Source organism: Fistularia commersonii, chromosome 4 (genome assembly GCF_037954325.1).
Source record: "Fistularia commersonii isolate RoL2024-O1a breed Wild chromosome 4, RoL_Fcom_v1.0, whole genome shotgun sequence".
In the NCBI taxonomy this organism is placed as follows: Eukaryota; Metazoa; Chordata; class Actinopteri; order Syngnathiformes; family Fistulariidae; genus Fistularia; species Fistularia commersonii.
In genome coordinates, this window is record NC_141287.1 from 17,266,625 (window position 1) to 17,290,044 (window position 23,420).

The following is a 23,420-nucleotide window of genomic DNA, read 5'->3' on the forward strand; positions in this document are numbered from 1 at the left end:
CAACTTTGATCCTGAGCCTCTGATTAAGCCACCTAGACATACACACACATGCACACTTGACGCTTTGCTGTCAATTGATCAAGAAAATATCTAGGGCACTGACAATAATCGGCTGTGATTCATCCATCATTTGTTCTGGACAGAGATAAAACAAGAACACTAATAATGCTGTGAAGAAACTGGTGAGCCCAGACTTCAGCAGTGATTGCATTAGTTAGTTGAGCTGCCTCTTTGTGGAAAGATCTGCTCTCCCTGCACTGTACCAGTGTCCGTTGAGGAGCAAGGCTTGATTCTAGTAAAATCAGCAAAGGCTTGTTTGTGTTAAGATGGTACTGTACTTGAGATTTTTATTGCTTTGGTGGAAAGGCAGCTCATCACTGTAGATCATCTATGTTTCTATCTAAACCTCCATTTGGAAGCTGTTGAGGACAAAAATTTGACATGAAAGACATTGGGATCATCTCTCTCTGCATCACTGTTGGCTGTGTATAACATGCCTTTTACTCTTCACTGCTGCAATAGCATTCCATGTCCAGAAAAAGAAAAAGTTGAAAAAAAAAAAACCCACAAAAATTCAAAAACGTAATCGATAAAATGCACAAGTACGTATGCGATTTATCATGGCGTCAATGATACACAATGAAAGGCAACATAGTACTTTAAAATGTGTGTGTACACACACACACACATATATGTGTTCACATATTTATATATTTAAATGCTTGTATACTGTATTTAAAATACAGAAGAAATGGAAAAGAGTGTAGGATTAAAAGATAAAATACTAGGGCACACTCACGTGAGAATCTGATATATATCTTCTGATCTTCCCTTACGTAATCTCAGAATCCAGGCCCCGGGATTGGCTTTCAGTTGGAAATACCCCTATTGTGGATTCAAAAGGGATTAACATCCTCTGCAAGAATTAAATCACTCACCATCATTGCCTCATTGCAGAAAATCCACTATTAATGTTTGGCTACAATTGCATTTTATTTATCAACTCTACCACTGAGCATGAAACTGTCTCGGTATCTCTATGAAGTAGGTTGGGCTGCTGACCAGGTTAGCCATGACAATGGTGTCATACATGAGCGGGTCCCGATGCATGCCCAGAGTAAACTGCAGTCCGCGCGGAGGCTGGCCAGTTGACAGGTCAAAACAATGGCCTTCCAGCAAGAGGTGTTCCAGCTCGTATTCTGCTGTGACAAGCCTGTTCACCTGAAATCAAGTCCATGTAAAACATTTAACAAACTCAAATTAGCTTTAACTCACTGTCAAAAGGCATCTTTGTTCTTCTTTACTGTACATTAACCAAACACGCTATATAAATAAAGGAATGGGAGAATTTCAGTGTTTAATAATATTGCTATAGTTGACAGGAAAAAATTGTATTTAGACTTTTTGATTTATATACATGTGCATAGCTGTCATTATTGCTCTTGTTGCACTTCTGACAACCATTAAGAATCTAGAATGATGATCAAGTGTAGGATAACAATATATCTACAATCAAATTGTAGGTTCACAATATAGAAATTCATTTTTACTTTTATTACCATCTGTCCAAAGACACAGGAACAATTATGCAGTTTTTCAAATACTTTAAGACATTCATCACAGTGGGAAAGTTTTCCTGTGGGGAAAGAATTAAGGGAGACCAAGGCTATATTTCTTTTCTAGTTTAAGATGCCTAGCACTGTCTTGGTTTCAAGTCTTTAAGAACTCTGTCCTTAACTTTAGTTGAGAAAAGTGGGATTGGGTACCAAATATAAACCATAGCAACAGAGGATACCTCTTGGAGGTGAATGTTATCCAGATCATAGGGGCTGCTTAGAGCCTCCACCATCCAGCCTTCCGGTGTGATCATATTAAGGGTGAGAAGTGGAGATTCAGGGACATCCATAAAGCGTGCAACTGGTCCCGGAGACACTGTGTCATTGGCCAGGAACATCACATCTGACTCCAAGACAAATGAGTAAAAACTGCAAGGGGATACAAGCAGATTGAAATGTAAGCACTTGACCATCTAATTGTAATGTGATTACAATCTTCCTCGGACTTTAATGTAATTAAATGTGTTATTTTTCACAGACTTCACTTGGAGCTGTTTCAGTAAACATAGCCAGTCAATTGGTAACCTAAGAGTTCAAGAGCAAGTCTGCTGTAGATGAGACTCAAGATAGCGCCTTTACTGGGCAAGGGGCAACTTCTATCTCTCTACTTCCTCAAGGGACCTCGTATAAACGTATATTTATGTTTGATATATTTTTCAATCGTTTCAAAAGCTTAAGGTCTCCTGTTTATGGTAGTTAAAGATGAAGGATTGTATTCTTTGTTTGCTTTGGTTTCTTGCTTCCATGTTGCTTACCTTCAGATAAATCAGTTTCTCTTATTTGTTTTTCAATAACTTCTTTACATTAAGCCCTTACTAATTAAATCAAGATCAATTAAACAAACCATTTTGTAAATAAATCTGTTTTCATTCATTCATTTATTTATTTCTGCGGGTGAAAATATTAGAGCTGAAAATAATTATAATTCTCATTCTTGGACACTCTTAGACTGAGCACAACTGACTGACTCAACAATCCCATCCAAATAACACATCAATCCTTTTTCAAAAGCATTAAAATGATGACATGTTGTGCAATAGTCACATATCTGGAACACAAGATATACTGTGCTTTGACAGCTGGCCAAATATAAAAAGCTTCAAAGTGAGGACTGCAATACTATAACAACCAGTATTCAGCCAATGATAGAAATTGGTGCAATACTCTGCAGCAGAAACATTTCATTAGTAGTTGAAGTCTCATCTGTATGTTAACTACTTATTACATATGTTCCCTGTGACAAAAAGGACAGATCTGTAGAGAACAAAGAAAATGATCAATGATCATGGTGTGAATTCTTATTTATTTAGAATGTCTTCTTATGCTAAATGAAACCACTGATGCAATAAAGATTTTATTTCTGTCAGCAATTTCTTCAGAGCTGGCCTGTTGGATAGCAGATATGAGGAATTCTAAGCAAAGGAGGTATAACATTGTCATCTTGATGAGGGGTAATGCAATTATATTTTCAAAAAGCTAGGGTTCTTATTTTTAGCTTCAAACTGACTATATCTAGGGAATATAGACTACTTCTACCAGCATTACCAGCTTTGCGCTTCGTAAGAACTTAAATGAAGCCAAATAAATGTAAGATTAGCAAAATTTCTGTTCCAGCGATAAGTCTCATGAGTCGCGCTATAATGTAATAATATTATTATACAATTGTGAATAAGAATAGGTTATCAATGTTGTGACTTGATGAACTGAGGTTAAATTTGAAAATGAATATATATATGTATATATATATATATATATATATATATATATATATATATATATATATATATATATATATATATATATATGAATGTGTCACTACGGAGGACAACAGGCATGATCAGATATTGCTCTAAAATAGTCTCCTAGAAAGGTCAACAATAATCACACTGTAAGTAGCGCCTTCCAGGTTCGTAGATATGCCATAAAACACCATGAAAAATAGCTATGTCAGTATATGGTCCAAACATTTTACTAAATTTAGTACTGAAGAAAGGAAAGTAAACATCCTAAATGACAAAGAATTACACACATGCACACACGGCTCGCATTCATGCATGCTCTGAATATTAATGGACAACTTTTTTGGTCATTTTTGTTGTCATTTTGCTTTTTTTACTGTATGTTTTGAATTGCAGCCGAGAAAACTGAAAGCAATTTACCTCGAGATGCAAGAGGAGGCCCTTGGGAGGCCCAGAGCAATAAGGTAGTATTATTAAGCAGATTGTATCTGTGCAGTATAATCTTACACAGCCTTCTTGAGAAGTCAGGCGGCCATGCTCTGTCAATGGTCGCACAAAACACAAACAAGCCAAATAGGAAAATTGAATAACTACGGGAAAAAGAGCATACCTCTTGAGGGGCATCTCAGACAACTTGGATCTGCAATTCATAAACACCTGCAGTCTTACATTGACCACTTGATTTAGCACCTACGGGAGTCACAGAAGAAAAGAGGTATGGGAAAACAAGACCAGCACACAGGCCCGAGTTCAGGATACATACAAACCAGCTCTAAAATACTGAAAGTATTTGGAACATTTTAAATTCTAAAGATTTCATTGCATGACAGCCTTTATACTGTAACAATATTTTTGTGGGTTTTTGTTTTTTAAGACAAAATGTTAAACCATGAAAAAAGCAGTTGTGGGTGTGGGCAATGAGAGGCCTCACTCACAACAGGCTTGGATGAATATCTGGGATCATTATTTCTACTGTAAATATTATACAAAAGGAAAAGGCCCTGTTAGCCACGACTTCTTAGTTTGGCTGAAGAGTTACTCTGAAAGGATTGGGGAAATCATATTTTCTTATTCACTTAAGTCATCAGCATAAGTGTCTAAAAACATGCAACAAGATAATTAGTGGGTTGTAATTACAATTGCGTCAACAAAGAGTGCATGCAACACTTATTTTTTTTCTACTCAATACATTTTATAAAACCACAGCAAATGATAAGGTGAGAAATGACAAGTGTTCTTCAGAATACACAATGTTTATATATGGATATTGTCATGAATCTTGGATCAGAGCCTCCTTACAAAGCTGTGAAGAATAAACCTTGTGACATTCTCAAGTTTTCAATGGGGGTTAAAGGAATATCAGAAAAAAACACTTACCATCAGCAGAGAGGACAACTTCTGTGCCTCCCTTGTCAGGGGGTCCACAATGGCTACCACATCATAGAACACCTCATTTTCCCGTGGAGAGAGTTGAAGTACACTGAGGTAGACACAATTCAGCAATACACATATTGTGGCTTCCGGTGGAGGTCAAATTAAAATTGGACTGTTTCAGATATAGAATGACCAATGGACTGCAACCACTCAGTATCATTCTACAGCATAAGGCAAAGAAAAAGGGATTCCTACCTGTGGCTGTCTTTGATAAACTGGACATCCCTCCTGACCTCTCCTTTGGGGGCTGCCATTAGGAGGGCATCAACTTTCATGACTAAGTCACTGGCCCTGAGGCAAATAAGATGGAGCGATGTAAGCTCTTCATTCATTGATAATACATCTTAAGGTGATATTCTATTACAATGGAGTCTAAAATATTAAAAGAATCAAAAATGACTATTACCTGACAAAAAATAATTTAATTTCTGACCTACCATGCACGGCAACAATGTAAAGTCAGGCATTATAGTGACAGTTAAATAGACGTTTTGTGACATTACAAGAGCAGGAGAAAAAAAACACATACTGCCTCGGCTTGACTCCCATCTGTTTGACATTGGCTTTGACTTTCTCTGCAGAGCTGCTCAACGTAATCTTCTCCAGTAGCTGGAAATCCTCCACACTTAATTCCTCCTTCTCCTCAAATGGTCCAAGTATCTAATATGGAAAAAGATGACATGAGGAAACAATATTTAATACATTAGTCCAGTCATATATAACTATGCATATACTGATAGCTGATTCAAGAGCAACTGGACCTGACAGTAGATGAACATTATTGAATAACATGTCATGGTGGGGATTGTTAAAGTGTTTTATCCACTTAAAGTCACAGTTAATCGACCTTATTCAGCATTATTAATTGTTGCAGCACCTTTAAAAGGATTCCTCTTCATCTGAAACAGCCACCATTGCTGCAGTGGATATTTACATTACCTCCCGAACACACACACACACGCACACGCAGACACACCTGACAAACGCAGTTGCACAAAGGTATAACAAATGTTGTGTGTGACCTTTGAAAAAGACACCAATATGACAACAGGAAACACTTTGCCAACAAGCACAATTATGGTCGTAAACCTTTCTTGTGACAGCCTTTTACACTTGCATTTTAAATGCCTCAAATTAAAATGTCCAAATCAAACGCACAGAAGGAAATCAACTGATACAAGATGAATCCTTTGTGACTGGTCTGTACTCGAAACAGCTCGACCACACCTGGAGACAGTCTGCCTCACATTCTGTTCAGATCTCATAAAGGCGTAACGAAGGCCAGTGCATTCTGTCTGATGCACTGGCATTCCTCCCTATGCAATGTCATCATTCCTTCTCTGACCTGGCATACAGCGGTGGTAAAATACAATCTATAATCATTTCCCGAAAGACAATGACTTTCTCTCCATGACATCGTAAGCTGCAACTTCTTGCCAACGTAGCCAAACAAATTTGGGCTCGTTCTGACATTTACCATGCAGCCAATTTCAGCGAAAGATCCTATGAGAATATGTTGCCTCCATTCATCACTTCATTCCCCATGCCCGTTCCCAAAGAGACTGGTTCACTGTCGTAGAATGTGCTTTGATCGCAAATGCAATAGCTGCCAACTGAATCACTCCTTCTCGCAGAAAAATGTCAAGAACATCAGCCAGTACAGTAATAGCAACTCTGGCAATCTCACACCTTCGATGTTGACACCTAGCCAACAACTTTTTTTTCCCTGGTGGAAGGAGGGAGATTACTGGAAGAAATACCAGTTATGAATGCAAAGGCAAAGTCTGATTATTTAGTTCATGTAGATTTGACATTTTAACTTATTGAAGAAAGACAGGCTAAAAACATTCCTATTTACTTTACAATCATTTTACTTTATGAGAAGTTTTGCGCTTACGACAGCAAAATAGACTGCATTCATCATTCATGTTATTAAGACAGCATTTACTTTATTGCTTGAAAACAGCCAATTTTCAGTCCATATCATATTTTCATTCATTCATTGTCCATACCATTTATCCTGTGATATTTGTCCTCATATTTTCAAATCATATCATATCATCAGACATAAACTTGAGAAATTCAGCTTTTGTTTAAAACAAGACAGAACCTTCATTAATGCCACTATTAACTACATATTTCATTTCAAGATGGCTGCTGAGAAAACAACTTCAGCTTAGAAGAACCCTCTGGCGACACATAAATTGTAATGTGGACTTTATAAGAAATGACGATTTCTTGACTGAGGGATCTGTGTCACAACACTACTTCATTCATGTTAAAATGTTGCAACATATTTACCTTCTTCAAAAAGTGTAATCTCTAGTAACTTTAATTCTACATGTTAAAAAAAAGGTTGAAATGAATTCTCTATAACAACATCTGGTGGTTATTATGAAGAAACTGCCATAGAACATGCTAATTTTTTGTTGGCGCAGGGCTCTACTCACTCTGCCGTTGCTAATAACGGCCGGCTGTCCAGGACTCAGTTTCAAGATCTCTTGACAGAAGAGCTGCTGGCTGCGGATAAAATCCACTTCCAACGTGTTGAATTTTTTCTCAAAGCCATCTTCATCCATGCCCTGGAGCAGAGAAAAAAAAGAAAGCAAATGAAAAAACACAACGTTCAATTGCTGGACCTTGCTGAGTGATCGGTGATGTCCTTGCTGAGTGATCGGTGACGTCCTTTGAGATCCAATAGCTTTTGAATTAATCAGCGTTGAATTGATAACGAGGCAAATATTAATTTGTTATTCCCAATAACACTGATGACTTCCATCATCAAAGTCTATACAGTTTTCAAACATAGTGTATCAGCCACAGGAAAAAAGCTGTCAGAATTCACATGTGTGAAAATAAAATCAATTAATGTGTGATTAATACAACAAACTTTTAATTAAGCCTCAGCCATTTTCGTCTATAACAAATTAGGTGTGGGAGTGTGAGGGGTTTGTGGAGTCAGGTTATTAGTTTCTATGTTTCACTTCTCAGGAGAACAGGTGAAATACCAATAATGTCAGCACAATCCAGTCAGCAAATCTGTGTGGCAGCCAACAATAAACACTGTGTCCCTTTGGGTCTGAACAAAAAAATCTTTCCCCTCCTGTTTGCAACCCATTCTCTCCCCAAAGTTTAGGATGGGTAAAATTGAAGGAGAGTTTCTTATGGCTGGTCCCAATTGCACATGCTGCATGACGTCTTCGTGATAGGAAAGATAGAAACTCTCTAACCTTCTGACATGCTGACTGGTGCTTGAGAATTGATTTTGGTATGCTGTGTGGTTCAATACTGAACACAAAGAGTGGGAAAAAAGGCTGAAGTCTTAAAGCAGCTCGGTGATTTCCAGGCATAGTTTTGCACACGTGGATCATATAAGCGTGAACAAAGGTGAACGTCTACTCGTGCAGTCCTGAGCACCAGGTATCCACCAACAAATTTAAAGATAGTGTGGAGCCTGCCTTCTGCTGGTGTGACATATCAAGTGGAACTGACAGTTAGTAGGCTGTTCGCCTAGACATCCAGAGGCTGTGGAGCATCATGTGTGCTCTAAATGTATTCTGTTACCCAATGTTCAGAAGAGGAATGAGAAGATGGGCTCATCAATCACCATTTTGCCAGACAGTGCACTTAAATCAACAGAGCAGTGGCAGACAAATCTCAGCAAGAGGCTATATCCAACCTTTGTTGCACGGTTTCTTTTTTCTACTGTTGTTCTCATCAATTCTGTCCAAATGTAATCAATTATATCCATAGACTCACCTTCTTTCCAGGTCACAAAGACAAAATTCGCAGAGATTCAGTTTTCTAAAGTACACACATTCAAAGTAATCAATCAAAGAATATTTAGTTAGGGAAAATACATGAGGTACACTGATAAATATTGGAATGTATCATATGACATCAGTGGCATTCAGAAAAACAAAGCAGATGCAGCCAGTTTCCCACGACATGCCCCTGTGCTTAAACTCCATTGGTGCATGTCACAAAAATTAAAGTGCTCAATCTTGTTAAACCATGAACTACAATATGAAGCAATGTTATTAGGGTTTTTAAGAGATATTAAAAGGCCTCAATAATCCAATATGACTGTCACCTTGAGTTAATAATGCAACCAAACACCCGTCTAAATTGATGTTGTTTATCCCCTGTGCTTTATTTCGTGACGACATAAATGCTGTGGTTTTTGCCCTCGTGACTGTAGCTGCTCGCCATTCGCATCCATAATATAACTAGTGAATAGAATTAAGCACTAAAATAGATGTCATACAGTCTTTGCTTGCAGAGTTTTAAAAAGTTAATTGGTAATTGCTGAGTGAAGAAACTTTGTTAATTTATGTTAACAAAAACAGATCATGAATATTAAGACATTTTTAAGAAAACTTTTTAGTTTTAGGTATATTCCAGACAGCACTAAATATTTGCTTGAATGAAATCATCAACAATATTTATTCGTACAAAAAGTCCATAATGTGTTACACCACACTCCATATGGTTATAAGGACCTGTAGTATATTTTTTGTGTAAACAACAGCTTAATTATCAGAAATCTACTTCCTTAACTTTGAACTTCCGGGCTTAATTGCAAAAATACAACAAATATATGGTCTAAAGTGTTCATTTTGTATGACGTATGGATTAAAAGCGAATCAAATTAAATGTCCGTCCATCCCTCCTTTACCTGCATCAGTAAATTCTTCATCTTGGTCCCCTGCTGAAGGAGCTGGATGCTCTGCTCTTTCAGTAGCTTTTGCACAAACTCAGCAGCAGCCTTATTCTTCTGGGTGAGGAGAGAGGCCCAAATCGCCCTGTACAGTACTGTGTTATCTTCTCTCGGCTTTCCACTGGGATTATCTATCACTCCCACACGCACTCCAGGGCTGGCCCTCTGCTTGCACACACACAAACACAACATAACTCACATAGATATCACAGATTCTATTTTATCCACAGGCCGCAGGTGTCATTGAAGAAGTACACCAGGAGGATAGTGTTGATTGGTTGAAAGTAACAGTAAAGTTTTTATTTCCCTCTTCTTTCCTTGACAAATGGAAAAAGCCCTGTTTATTTCTCCAAATTCGTATGTGGTGTATCAGGAGGGAAAACTTCCTTTTAAGCACCAATGTAAAACCTCTAGTGTGTAATATTTTTGATCGGCAAGAGTTACATTCTTCTCCCTGAAAGGGAGCATGATTTATCCATTGAGGCAAGGGGTATCGAAATAACAGCGGGTGAGGGTTGTTGTTTATATATTTAGGATTTATCAAGATAATCAAAATAATTGGTTTCTAGCATTCAATAATCTACAATATACTTATACTACTTATATAGATTTATAAAGAGACGCGGAATGGCTTTCAACAATTTAAATTATACTCACCAAATGTTTTAGACCACTCAGCAACAATTTTCTTCCTGAGACTTTCTCAAAGTCTCCAATGATCCACAAAGTCACAGCACTCATCCCATCCTTATCTAGAATAAAGGAATTTCTCCTCAGTATTTTGTTTCTTTATTTGATGGCTGGATTGTATGGCACTACTGAACTGAATTGGGTTATAAGGGTGACATTTTTTTGTTACCGCAATTCATTGAACACAATCAGCTGAAACCACTTTTCAAGAGAGCTGCTATTTCTTAAAGAGTGTTTCATGCTGGTTGACAATGTTACAATAAAAAGAAAAGGGGAAAATTAGCTATGGCTATTTCAATGATTTTTCATTTACCTTTGAGAAAAGGGCAAGGACTGAAACTGATCGAAGGGAGAGGAGTGTACATTAGTTGACATTTGTTCAATTTGCCATGATTACAAACCCCACCAGATCAGCTAGTCAGTCAATCAATTGGCTACTCAGAAAAGCAAGCAGACATTTGGTTTGACTGAACCACTTACAGGCCTTATCAGTGAAATCATAGCTTTTATCATCATCTTCTAGATTGTTGCTCTAAAGCCTGCCAGCAGACCTGCAATGTGCAGTGTCTGAATTCATCCGCAGTCAATTTTAGATTTTACCAGTCATCAGGACACTATATGATAAATATAAGTCAAGATATTGTATATTGCTCGTGACACATTCTAAAACAAGAACAGTCATGATATTCAAGATGACAAAAAGCTAAATGCTAGCATAGGTGACTATGCTAGTAGTCCTGTGAGTTCAAACCATTATGATAATTAGAAATGAGAAGATGAAATGAAAGAATTAGGAGAATTTTGAAAATCCTACAGGTAAGTGAAGTATGAATCTTACCATTATTATTAAAATATTTCATTCTCTTAGCCAGCACAGCTGTCTTGTCTCTGGAATCCAAGAAAGAAAACATATTTGTGTCCTCCCAATCATCCATAACTGATGGAAAAAGACAGGAAACATTTACAAACTTACTTAAATCAAGCAAATGCATCCATTATGACCATATTACGATGAGTTGCATATGTCACCTGGAGTGGCAGTGAAGTCAAGGTACTTGCGGTCTTTGTCTAGAATACGAGGATTCATCCTTGGAACCACATTGGCTTGATCCATTAGATAATCAACCACATCTGTTCCCTCAGTCAACTGACCCTACAGGCATGGAACAAGAAGGACAAGACTTCTTTAATTGAGATCGCCAATCAATTAGGGAAACAGGGAATTACCTGAACAGGCCTCAATGTGCAGTAAAGCAAAAAGATTTTATCATCAAAGTCACATCCTCACTTGATAAATTCTGCCGTCAGTAGACAGGCAATGTTGCTGAAATGTTTCTAAATCCTCTCAAAGACGTATCAACCAGTAACTGTTATCTACCAAATAGAAAGTGTAAATTAGTCTTTTTTTTTGTTTGCTGTGACCAAAAGCATTTAACTGCTAAAGCATGCGCCTTTGCTTGACTCCATCTTTTGACTCATGAACATTAAATGGAAATGTTTTATCTGAATGCACAAAACTAGAAACTTCATCTGGGGTGGGTGGGTAGAGAGCTCTGTCACACCGTATAAACAGCTCGCTGAAAGGAAGTGGTGGTGTCCATTATGTACTGGAGGATGATGCTTTCCAGCTCATCTGGATCCATTTCATCAGGACTGAGAGGAACTCCATTGAATAAACCAAGCGGTAGAGCACCCAAGCCACTCTTGTTGTAGAAGATACTGCCGTCCTAGAGCATACAAGAATATCCTTTGGTGTTGGAAAGCAGTAGTTTCTTGGAATTTACACAGAAATGAGACTACTTTATCTCCTTACCTTTCTATTGTCATCATACTCTGATTCTAAACCTAAAATCCTTTCAGCAGAGGTTTTCGGGAATTTTTTCTTCATAAAAGACAATATATTGTCGACAGATAGTGTTTTCCCTTCATCCACTTTCTTGTACAACTGCAGAAGAGAGTGATAAGTCAGATAACACATTGCCATAGTTCAAGTCACTGACAGTCACACTTCCATGACCAAGTGGCTGTCAATAAATTTAAATTCTGTTTGAAAGAGCCCCGACCCCGAACAAAAACCAAACTCATCCGATAATGTGTAAATCCATGGGATAACACAAAGTGCAATAAAAAAACAGCCCTTTAAGGGATTGAGAAACATGAGATAGAAAATAAAGCACCTCAGTTTCCATTCAAAAATGTGTCATACTTACAGAGACCATGGATATCAGAGCTTGGGATAAATCATACTCGTCTGCAATGTAATTCAGCAGCCGGTAAAACGCCACACCTGCATCGGAGTAGCCATCAATCTCATCTTCATGGTTGACAACGAACACAAATCCAATTCTATGGACAGTGGGCAAAACAAGTATTCATTTTGCAGGTAAAATGAGAATCAAAAGCAGGTAAAGATTATAAATTCTGAAAAACCATACATTCAATCATCATGGTAGATGTGTTATACAAACATAGCACCAACCTTAGGGGGATCTTATGAGTGTAGAATAGCTCTGCTAGTTTTACCATTTCAAAACTTTTCTGGTTCACGGGATCAAGAAACAGCACCTAAATACAAGGTCATCATTATTGTATGGCCGCACACCTTGAAGTAAATCAAGGTCAAGTTAATTATTCAAGTTTTAGACTAATTGAAACTGGATCAACACGTTAAGATAAAAAAATCACATGCTTTTCTTTTACACTTTATATCTATCAATGTTGGAACTCACCAGGTTAAAGAAATTGCGCCGTATTTGCCGGATGGCACCAGGAAAAGTTGCTCTCAGGAGTTCCTGTACACTGACTGGCCAGCTGCTATACATATGGTCTTTCTCAATGTCATTCATCCACTGGAAATTACAGGAAAAAAATAAACTTGGAAGAAAATTATATGTAGGTGCCTCCCAACCCTGCACACCTAATACTTATGGTCATTAAGAATTTCTTAATATTTTAGGGTCATTGCTTTTCTTACACCGACATCACAATGTCTCGCAATTGATAACAAGACACAACCAAGTAGATGTCTTTGGCTTTGAATCTGTAATATAAACAAATATCCAACAGAGATTACACCAAATTGTTAAGAGAGAATTGCAGTGGGTCTTCTGTTAGTGGCTTTGGGTTTAAGAAATATCCATATTTGGCACTAATGTTGTCAAGAGGAAGTATCACAGTATATTGCAGGAACAAAATTGTGTCCCAGCCCTTGTTTTGCTAGAATGGAAAGTAACATGAAACATTCTAGCAGACAGAACAACTAACATCCCTGGAGGAGAGCTACCAACCTCAGAGCATCTGCTGCCCGAGGCTGATCCCCCTCTCCTCTGTCAGCAACTTGTCTCTACAGACAAGTGATCTCCTTGTGACCCATATATAGTCTTAAGAAATATCACCAGAACAGTTTCTGGCTGAACTGTTAACTTCTTTACCTACAACAGTTTTTGATGGGCAGAAGCCTTCTGCTCCATTCATGTCAATTCTTCTTTTAAGACTAGGAAATCTAGGTAGGTGCCCTCTCCTATATTACTGGTGAAGCACATTGAAAGCTGCACCTGAGAGCCTGTGAAATATGATTGATGCTGGACAAAATTTAACAAGAGTTTTTGAGAGAGCTGTAAACAAAAGCAATCTTGAATGAAAATTGCACAACTATCAACTGTCTGGAACTTCTAACTTGGTTTATTATTAAAAACTTCTGAATGAGATGGCAGAGTTCTTGCTGAAATCTTCCTGTCCTGGCAACAGGACTTGAATTTCTTCACTTAAAGACATTTCACCCCACATCTGAGAGCCTTTTTCAGTTCTAATGACCTATGGGAAATTGTTTCAAAATATAACTGCCAGGTTTTTGGGCGGGTCTAGGTTATGGTGGCTGGTTTTATAAATGGAAGAGTTGATCTGCAGAAACTAGGTTGTTATGCTAATGGCTGTCATTTGTTGGAACAAAAAAGCAACTTTGTGAGATTACCTGGATTTGAATGTGAAATGGTAAAGCTAAACAAAGGAGTGAAACGTGTTAGATCACATGAACTGAGGCTCATGTGGACGTTACTGGGGGCTGGTTCTGGTGTGGGTCTTTCCTGGTTGTAAGGGTGCAGACGGACCTGTTCCTTGTGGGCAAATCCGTCTTGGTATTGATCCCAGTAGGGCGTTTTACATTTGTGAAAGGTTGTGTCTGAGACCCCTCCTCTGTTCAGAGATGGTTTTTCTGTTTTGAAAAAGATGGCTTCTTTTGCTCCTTTGTTCCAACAAACCACACTCTAATTAGCATATCAACTCTTCTATTTATACAACAAGCCACCATAACATGGACCCGCCCAAAAACCTGACACTTATATTCAGAAACTCCCCATAGGTCATTAGACCTAAAGAGGCCTCTCAGATGTTGGGTGAAACGTCTTCAAGTGAAGAAATTCAACTCCAGTTCCCAAGACAAGATGATTTTGATAAGAATTCACCATGACCTGGATGACTGAGAACCTCCACAAAAATGGCAGATAATTCTTTGGAGTCGTAGCAGCCTTTATATCTTCAATTATTCTGCATTTGATTTGGAATATTATAATGGCTAGGTGAGCCAAAATGATTCTCACAATGATTCTTAATTTGATATTTTCCTTGGCTACATTCCCTTTTAATAACTGAGGCTTTTAGCCGTTTACAGACTGCTAGTATAGCCAGATGACTGATCTCTTTCACACTCTGGTGTGAGTACTGTACACTCAAAAAAAAACATTTCCAGAGCTTATCCAGGCCACAGGAATAATGCTCTTCAACAGTACTCACCATTATAGCTGGATGTCTGATGTCTAGAGCATAGCTCTCAGCCACTTGATTCACAGGTAATCGCAGAAACCTGCCCTGATCTTCACCCTTTAAACCCAGTGTATGAAGCCCCTCCAATATTCTGGCCTCTCCTCTGAGGATCTCTAAAATGCTATAAATACAAAAGGAAAAAAAAAAAATCAGTATTTTAGAGGCATTAATTGTGTGGGAGTGCCTTTAGCAGCAAACTATGTTCTTGTCACAAGATCACCCTGTCAGTTCCTTGGACTGACACTTCATGGTGAGAGTCTGCTACTGCTCCCTCTTGCTGCTGTGCCCCTACCTAAAAGGGTTGTGAATGTCCAGATCAATGTGCAGTCCGTTGATGAAGAGCGCACCATCCCCTGGGTGAACACCAACAGAGTCACTGAGATGCTGAAAAGAAAAAGCTCCATCTTAGTCGAAAGGCAGGTCTAACATAAGTGATCCCAGATATTTATATTTTTCAAAATGTAATTATGCACACCAAAATGATAGCAGTAAGCAAAATGAAAAAAAAAATTAAGGTACTGTCTTGCGAATGTTACTTTGGATAGTTTGTTATGTACAGATTAGAAAACAATTCTGTAAATAAAAATTCATGAAATGCAGTCTTACGTATACTATCTGCACAACATATCGCCATGCTTATTTGGGACACTGCTAATGATATCACACCTTTTGGTTCTCCTCAATTTCTTTTCTCATTTCCTGCTCTACGGCCACTCTTGTCAGTGATCTGTGGGAACAGTAAAACATGTACAGTTGCCATCAGCTTTTCCAACACCCCAAGCCAGCAGTAAAATTCCAATTTTAATCTCCAAAACCTTTGGGCCCTGAAGATGGTATGTTTGCAGTCAATTCCCTATAAACACCCAGCACTTACTCAGCTCTTTTAGCTGTTATTACAAGTTGCTGGGGCAAAAGCAAGCTAACATCAAAAAGATAACTGGAAATACACTGTACATTAAAGTTTAATTTGGAGCCAGTACGAGTCACTGGGGAAAGCAAAAATGCTCAAACAAAGGTGTTTGTAAAAAAGAATAAGCCACTCAAATATTTTTTTTTTTTTGTGCTCCCACTGTAACACTAGAGATTCTTTAAATACTATGTTGCAGAGCCTCCATATATAGGAAAACCTAATTCTGGAATGCTGTTTTGTTCGAGACAAAATAAGATTAGAGTTATATAAGATGAGAGTTTATCTTACCTGGCTTTGCTTGGAAAGTTTTGACTGAGTTCTCGCATTAGCTTCAAAGCATCAAACTTTGGAGAGGACATGATCCTTGCAGCTGCTTGAAAACTTAGATCTGCAGAGATAAAAATGTTATATCAACAATATTTTTTCATTGAAAGACTAGAATAGTCAACTTAAATTTGTTCACTCAAGGTCGAAATCTAATCAGTTTACATTCCCTGCATCTGGTACTCTTGCAGTTTAATAAATATGTGTTACGGAATGTTAATATCTGTAACTGTAAAGGGCCTATCAGCATTCGGATATAAAAACAGATGCGTGTGTTGTTTGCTGGTTTCGGCCTGCTAAATTTCCAGCCTGGATTTGCTTTATCATATATTTTAACACTCGAAAAAGTGCATACAGTGCAAATTAAACATGTTAAGCAATGCAACTTTTGAAGCCACAATACAACTACAGGACTCTCAGTGATGAAGATCCTGAAATTAATTGAAATAATAATAGAAGATAGTGCTATGGTTCATCGGAAATAGGTCAGAACAAGAGGAGGCTGCAAGATGATGAGCTGCTTACAATAAACTACAACTTCTACTTCTCAGCAAGTTAACAGATTGCTCCTATTATGGCACTCTTAGTCACTATTGATGCCAAATGCCTAACACTGCTCCTCACAGAATGATGATAAAAATTGCTCAGCTTCTGTATAAACATAAGTACTAAAAAGTGTCTACCCTTATTGCTGGTGAGAGGCAGATGGGTTAACAATGTACACAGGAACAAGGCAAAAAAAATTAAAAAGCTTTTAATAAAGGTAAGTATAATTGAAAATGATGGTGCATTTAATAACTCCAGCAAAGCTTCTTGTTTTTTCTCAGGCAGTACTTTTGTATAAAGAAATCCACTTTACTGCCCAAAATAAAAGTTAGCAGTCAGGAACAACAGTCTGAAGTGTAACAAAAAAGGTATGTTATTTTATTTTATTTTTCACAGCATTACTGTACACTTCAACTTTGAAAAGTAAAATAAATACCTTGCAGCTCCCACACTTTAAGAGGGGCCATGTCATTTGTACTTTCCACAAGATGCTTGCGAAGCTCAACAAGTTGCTCCTGGAGTTCAGGGTGAGATTTTCTGAAGAGTGGTAAAAGAATTACACAAATCTCTACTTCCTTTTCACCACATCATATACAGACCTGGATGCCTAGCAGCAACAGCAAGTACACAAAATTAAAATATATGGTGTAGCCTTGGTTGATATATTTTTGTTACTTACTTTAAGGTAGCAAAATAGAATCCTTGGACGTCATCATTATCATCCTCCTCAGCATTTATATCTATCTTTGAATCTAAAAAAACAAGGGTTAAGTTAAGGTTTTATTTCTTTACTTTCAGCAAGATTGAGTGTATGACATTTGAGGATTCCAAAACCAACCTTTTATTTCTGTGTCATCCACTGCTTTGTATTCTGTGCTTTTGATAGCTAACTCAACACCATACCCAGATAAAAGCATCTTTCGTGGCTTTGGATCCTGAATTGGTACAAAAACAGAATTGTGATTGATTTACAAAAACAAAATTCATGTACTTTAGCATTATTCTAAGTGTTCAATTTTTTTTTTAATTCTTATGGACATACAATATATCATGCAGATTGCTCTTCATACATAAAAGTGTGTATACTTAATTGGAACCTACTTTTACCTTATTATTCAACTGTTGATTGCCATTGGCGATTTGCGTAAATTAGAGTGTGCCTACCATGGCGCTCTCTTTCAGAGATTTATTTGTCAGGCATATGACCTGCCAGAGATGCTGCAGTGCAATATATATAAAGTGAATCTGCCAATCAAACCTTTCCCACAATTCTGTAGATCAAGTCTTGTTAATAATGGTTTGTTTGTAATGTTAAGAGCCAAGACAGAAAATGGGTAAAGCAACATGAACCTCACATAAAACACTGACAGAATTAGTGTAAAACACATTACTGGACTCTGGAGCAGCAGGAACTATGAAACAATTAACTTTGTCACAGCATTTGGTGAGGGGATCAGATAGTGCGTGTTTGGCAGAAGGAAAGAGAATGCTGCCAGTGTTGCAGCACAAGGCGCAATACAAAAAGCCTACTGTTAAGTGTAAGTTATGTGTGGGTAGATAAAGCTACAACCTACAACCTTTTGATTTATGCACACGATAAGTTGGACAGATCCACCTGTAACAATTTTTGTGTACTGTCACTGTTGGGCAATTTTAGTGGTCACAATTATACATATAAAAAAAAATGTAACAAAATAAAATATATTTTACAACTGTTGTTTATCCAAGGATCAGCTAAACAATCCTGCAAGAGTGTAATTATCAGTGAGGATTGACATTCAAGATTCTCAACCAACTTTATTGTTAATATTAATAATTTTAATGATGACCAAGATGAGGTATTCAGTGTTTAAAGCCTGTGGTTTCAATGGCCCATGGTACTATCAATATTTTATGCCAGGTTTAATTCTTAGATTTTGGCCATGACTATTATCCAGAGTAAATGACTTATTTCATGTGTTTTTATTTCAAAGGTTTCCTGTTTATAGTCTAATGGCAAGGCCTTTTCAGTGTTATCACAGCCCTAAGGCACATTTATCCAGTGAGGAAAAAAATAACAGAATATAAATATAAGAATACCAGAAAAGCAGTAATAAGTAAAACCTTTTTCCAAATCATCACTTGCTATCAGTCATATGAGAAGTATTCAGAGTTGGTACAGATTCCCTCTGGACTTATTGTTAAGTCATAAAACTGCAATTACCAACAGTTAGTTTATTCCTACCAGAGTCCTGTTGCAATTTGGATTCATGCTTTTTCAGACTTATATAATGTACTGCTGCCAGTGCAGACCGTAAATGACAAAAATGTTTTTAGGTTTCTTTTATTCTATTTCTTTTTCTTCTATTTTCTAAATTGCTTTTTTTGCAAATTAGAATGGGGGTTGTGTGATACAAGCTAAATCTACCTAATGACTACTTGTTATTAACCCTTAAACTTAAATGAATAAAGGTATACAATCATGCTATATAGAAGCTCTGTCTTTGATGGTCGTTTTTTGCGGAAAGTGGAAGTGGAAAAAAAGTGGGAAAAAAAAAAAGTGGAAAATCTTTGATTGGAAGGAAAACAATGTTATATTACAGTCATTTGGCAGACGCTTTTATCCAAAGCGACTTACAAAAGTGCAATTCTGTCACCGAAGATCCAAAGTACCAGTAGTCGGAAGTCAAAAGTGACGACTCAATCAAATAGCCATCTCAGAACCATATACATACATACATTCATTTAATCGTACTTTTTTTTTGGTAATGTTAATTTCACATATGTCATATAGTTGAAAAATATGCTGTCTTCTCTAAAGACAATAATTACAGGCAAGTGCAGAGCACTGATGGGGGTTTTCATCAGTTACAAATAATCGAAAGCTCAATATCAGTTAAGCCGATGAGCTTGTAGATGACCATAGAAACAGGAGGGCGCCTGTTGTTGTTATTCAGGAAAAAGAGGTGAACAAGGTGGATTCCGACAAATTCAATCAAAGAAAAAAAATCGAAATCGTACTCACAACACTGAAGCCCTCTTCAGGAAGGGACAGATCAGACTGATCTTCCTGAACAGACTCTTGAGGTTCTTTGTTGTGAGCAACATTCTCTTATAAATTTTGTAGTACCGGTAGGTCTATGATTTGGGCCAATGCAGCCTCAGGGGGGCATGGGCCTGTGTCTACCTGAGCCAGCCTCAGGGAGGCACGGGTCAGTGTTTATATGCCAGTTCCAAGTCCTGATATATACAGAGGGTTGCATCAGGAAGGACATCTGGTGTAAAACCAAATATGCGAATCAAACCTAAGAATCTCATACCGGATCAGTCACGGCTCGGGTTAAAAACGACAGCCATTTGTACTGATAACCTCCAGGGTACCAATAGAAATTGGGCTACTGTGGGTCAAAGAAGGACAGGAGGAAGGCGTGTTCAGAAGCAGAGAGAGAAGAGGAAAGGCAAGAGTCTGAGAGTAGGGACTTTGAATATTGGGATGATAACACAAAAAGGTAGAGATTTGGTCGACATGATGCAGATAAGGAAGGTGGATATACTGTGTGTCCAGGATACCACGTGGAAAGGTAGTAAGACTACAACCTTAGGAAAAGGTTTAAGTTGTACTATCATGGTACTGAGAGAAAGAGAATTGGAGTAGGAGTAATCTTGAAGGAGTAGTTTGTTAGGAATCTTCTGGAGGTGAAAAGAATGTCAGACTTGTATGAGTCCAAAACTTGAAATTGAAGGTTATGCCGCATGGGTGGGATGTGAGTCAGAGGAGAAGGAAAAGTTCTGGAGATAAAGTGATGCAGAATATCCACGGGGTGAGAGAGTGGTAATTGGTGCAGACTTCAATGGACATGTTGATGACAGCAATAGAGGTGATGAAGAAGTGTTGGGCAGGTTTGGTATCCAGGATCGGAGCACAGAGGGACAGAGGGTGGTAGACTTTGCAGAAAGGGATGGAAAAGGCTGTAGTGTATTCTTTTTTCCAGAAAAACATAGTCAGTTATAAGAGTGGAGGTCAGAGCATGCAGTTAACTACATCTTGTATAGACAAGGTAATCCGAAGGTGATCAGTGATTGCAAAGTAGTATCAGGTGAGAGTGTAGCCAGACAGCATAAGATGGTGGTTTGTAGGATGACTGTAGGTGACAAGGACAATCACAAAGTCACAAAGTAGCAGAGATTAGTAAAAGTGAGAAGGACATTGAAGAGGATGAAGAGGTGGAAAGGCAGTTGGTTCAGATGATATACCTGTGCAGGTATGGAAGTGTCAAGGAGAGGCAGCAGTAGGGTTTCTGGCTAGATTATTCAACATGATCTTAGAGAGCGAGAAGATGCCAGAGAAATGGAGAAGTGTGATGGTGGCCATTTTTAAGAAAAGAGGGAGTGTGCAGAATTGCGGCAACTATGGGGGATAAAGTTGATGAGCCATTCAATTAAGTTATGGGAAAAAAAGTAATGGAAACTAGACTGAGAGCAGAAGTCAGCATTTGTGAACAGCAGTATTGCCTCATGCCTAGAAAGAGTACTACAGATGTAGTATTTGTTTTGAGAATGCTAATAGAGAAGTACAGAGCATTTTGTAGACCTAGAAAAAGCATATGACAGGGTGCCAAGAGAGGAACTCTGGAATTGTACGAGGAAGTCTGCAGTGGCAGAGAAGTATGTTGGACTGGTGCAGGACATGTATGCTAGCTGTGGGACAGTGGTGAGGTGTGCTGTAGGTGTAACAGAGAAGGCCAAGATGGAGGTGGGACTCCTTTAGGGATCAGCTCTGAACCCCTTCTTGTTTGCAGTTGTGATAGACAGACTGACAGATGATGTTAGACAAGAATCTCCATGGACCATGATGTTTGCTGATGACATTATGATCTGTAGCGAGAGAAGGAAATAGGTTGAGGAAAATCTTAAGTAGAGGTAGGTTCTGGAAAGGAGAGGAATGAAGGTCAGTCGCAGTAAGACAGAATATATTGTATGTGTGTGAATGAGAGGAACCCGTGTGGAACGGTGAGGCTACAGGGAGTGGAGATCAAGAAAGTTGGAGGATTTCAAGTACTTAGGGTCAACAGTCCAGAGCAACGGAGAGTGAGGAAAAGCGGTAAAGAAACAGGCTTAAGCAGGTTGAAATGGGTGGAGAAAAGTGTCAGGGGTACTATGCAATAGAAGACTATCGACCAGAATGAAAGGAAAGGTGTACAAGACAGTGGTGAGACCAGCGATGCTGTATGGTTTAGAAACAGTGACAATGATGAAAAGACAGGAGGCAGAGCTGGAGGTCGCAGAGATGAAGATGTTGAGGTACTCTTGAATAGAGGATGGATTTGATCAGGAATGAGTCAGTCAGAGGGACAGCACATGCTAGATGTTTTGGAGAGAAAGTCAGAGAAGCCAGACTGAGATGGCTGAATATATTGGTAAACGGATGCTGGAATTGGGAGCTGCTAGGCAGGAGGTCTAGAGGATGACCAAAGAGAAAATCCATGGACGTAGTCAGAGTGGAATACAGAACACAGCCATTTGGCAGATGTTTTTTTGCAAAGCAACTTACAGTGACAACCCAGGACCTCATACTGTTCATGCGAAGCGTGCGCTGTACCACTGAGCTACATGCTCACAGAGTGGATACAAAGTTAGTTGGTGAGAGAGGTGGATACATAGAATAGGGTTAGATGGAGGTGGTTGATTCACTGTGGCGACCCCGAAGGGAAAAGCCAAAAGGAGAAGAAGACAACATAATTTGGGCCAAAAAAACCCCACCTCTGACACATATGTATAAAACGTGGTTCTTATATTTGCATGGCCACTGCACTCATATCCTGTGATGATAATGTGTTTCTCTTAATAAATGAAAACATTATTTCTGTGCACTGAGTTTAAGGATATATTGTAAAATCAATTTAACACAGAAGTGTTAAATTCTTTTCAGACACAATATTGAGAAATAAAGGTCCTAGTCAGCTTAATGACGGTATGTCACTTCCTGCAACAGTGTGGTTTACTCATGTAAGGAGTACATTAAGTGAAGCTGCGACTGCATAAGCAATACTTATTAAACGCATATGTTGGTATTGCTTCTCTACAATTAAAAATGCATTAGAGAAGAACCTCAAAACAAATTAATATCTAACTAGTGTTTATGCAATGAAACATAATATTAAAAAGAAAAAAAATGTAAATCTCAAGTACTTACCGCTACAAAATGTCGCAGCACATATGTAAGAATGCCCTTGTCAGCTTTCTCTGATAGCGCCTTATGAAAAGAGCCAAACTTTTTTGTTCCAATCTCAGCATACAGAATGACAGTTGGCACATCTGTATTGTTAACCCCTGGATATGTGTGATCATTCTTGTATAGATAAGGTTTTGGCCTGGAAGCATTAGAAATATTGTTTAAAAACATCTTAAACTGGCATGACAAGGCAGAGCTGGGGAAAAAGTCCTTCATATTTAAAGTGCTTCAATATGTAAGATCACACTTAAGACATGCCAGACAGTCATCATCATCATAAAAGTACATTTTAACAAAAAAAAGCCATGACATACTCATGACAGTAAAGATTGCCAATATTTGAGAGACAAATAAAATACCTATGAGATGAAATAATTCTGCAATGCTATTTTTAATTTTATTATCTGCTCTT

General features: G+C 38.1%; 1 protein-coding gene across 4 annotated transcripts in view; it reads right to left on the bottom strand.

Annotated features, from left to right (window-relative positions):
* Positions 1 to 23,420, bottom strand: part of uggt2 (UDP-glucose glycoprotein glucosyltransferase 2) — a 41,669-nt gene that overhangs the window by 14,378 nt on the left and 3,871 nt on the right. For all 4 annotated transcript variants that reach the window (XR_015106062.1, XM_086145656.1, XM_086145655.1 and 1 more), the window contains exons 6-30: positions 22,970 to 23,147; positions 17,636 to 17,732; positions 17,477 to 17,549; positions 17,234 to 17,334; positions 16,216 to 16,315; positions 15,684 to 15,744; positions 15,310 to 15,401; positions 14,988 to 15,138; positions 12,929 to 13,048; positions 12,679 to 12,764; positions 12,410 to 12,545; positions 12,013 to 12,144; positions 11,762 to 11,926; positions 11,229 to 11,352; positions 11,038 to 11,136; positions 10,167 to 10,261; positions 9,468 to 9,674; positions 7,240 to 7,371; positions 5,319 to 5,449; positions 4,985 to 5,080; positions 4,733 to 4,835; positions 3,966 to 4,045; positions 1,796 to 1,985; positions 1,063 to 1,221; positions 800 to 885 (exon numbers count right to left, since the gene is read on the bottom strand). Coding sequence is in view for 3 of the 4 variants with exons in the window: in XM_086145656.1 (XP_086001782.1) it covers positions 800 to 885; positions 1,063 to 1,221; positions 1,796 to 1,985; positions 3,966 to 4,045; positions 4,733 to 4,835; positions 4,985 to 5,080; positions 5,319 to 5,449; positions 7,240 to 7,371; positions 9,468 to 9,674; positions 10,167 to 10,261; positions 11,038 to 11,136; positions 11,229 to 11,352; positions 11,762 to 11,926; positions 12,013 to 12,144; positions 12,410 to 12,545; positions 12,679 to 12,764; positions 12,929 to 13,048; positions 14,988 to 15,138; positions 15,310 to 15,401; positions 15,684 to 15,744; positions 16,216 to 16,315; positions 17,234 to 17,334; positions 17,477 to 17,549; positions 17,636 to 17,732; positions 22,970 to 23,147 (2,994 nt within the window). In the remaining variant the exon portion in view is untranslated. The remainder of the gene's footprint in view (positions 1 to 799; positions 886 to 1,062; positions 1,222 to 1,795; positions 1,986 to 3,965; positions 4,046 to 4,732; positions 4,836 to 4,984; positions 5,081 to 5,318; positions 5,450 to 7,239; positions 7,372 to 9,467; positions 9,675 to 10,166; positions 10,262 to 11,037; positions 11,137 to 11,228; positions 11,353 to 11,761; positions 11,927 to 12,012; positions 12,145 to 12,409; positions 12,546 to 12,678; positions 12,765 to 12,928; positions 13,049 to 14,987; positions 15,139 to 15,309; positions 15,402 to 15,683; positions 15,745 to 16,215; positions 16,316 to 17,233; positions 17,335 to 17,476; positions 17,550 to 17,635; positions 17,733 to 22,969; positions 23,148 to 23,420) is intronic.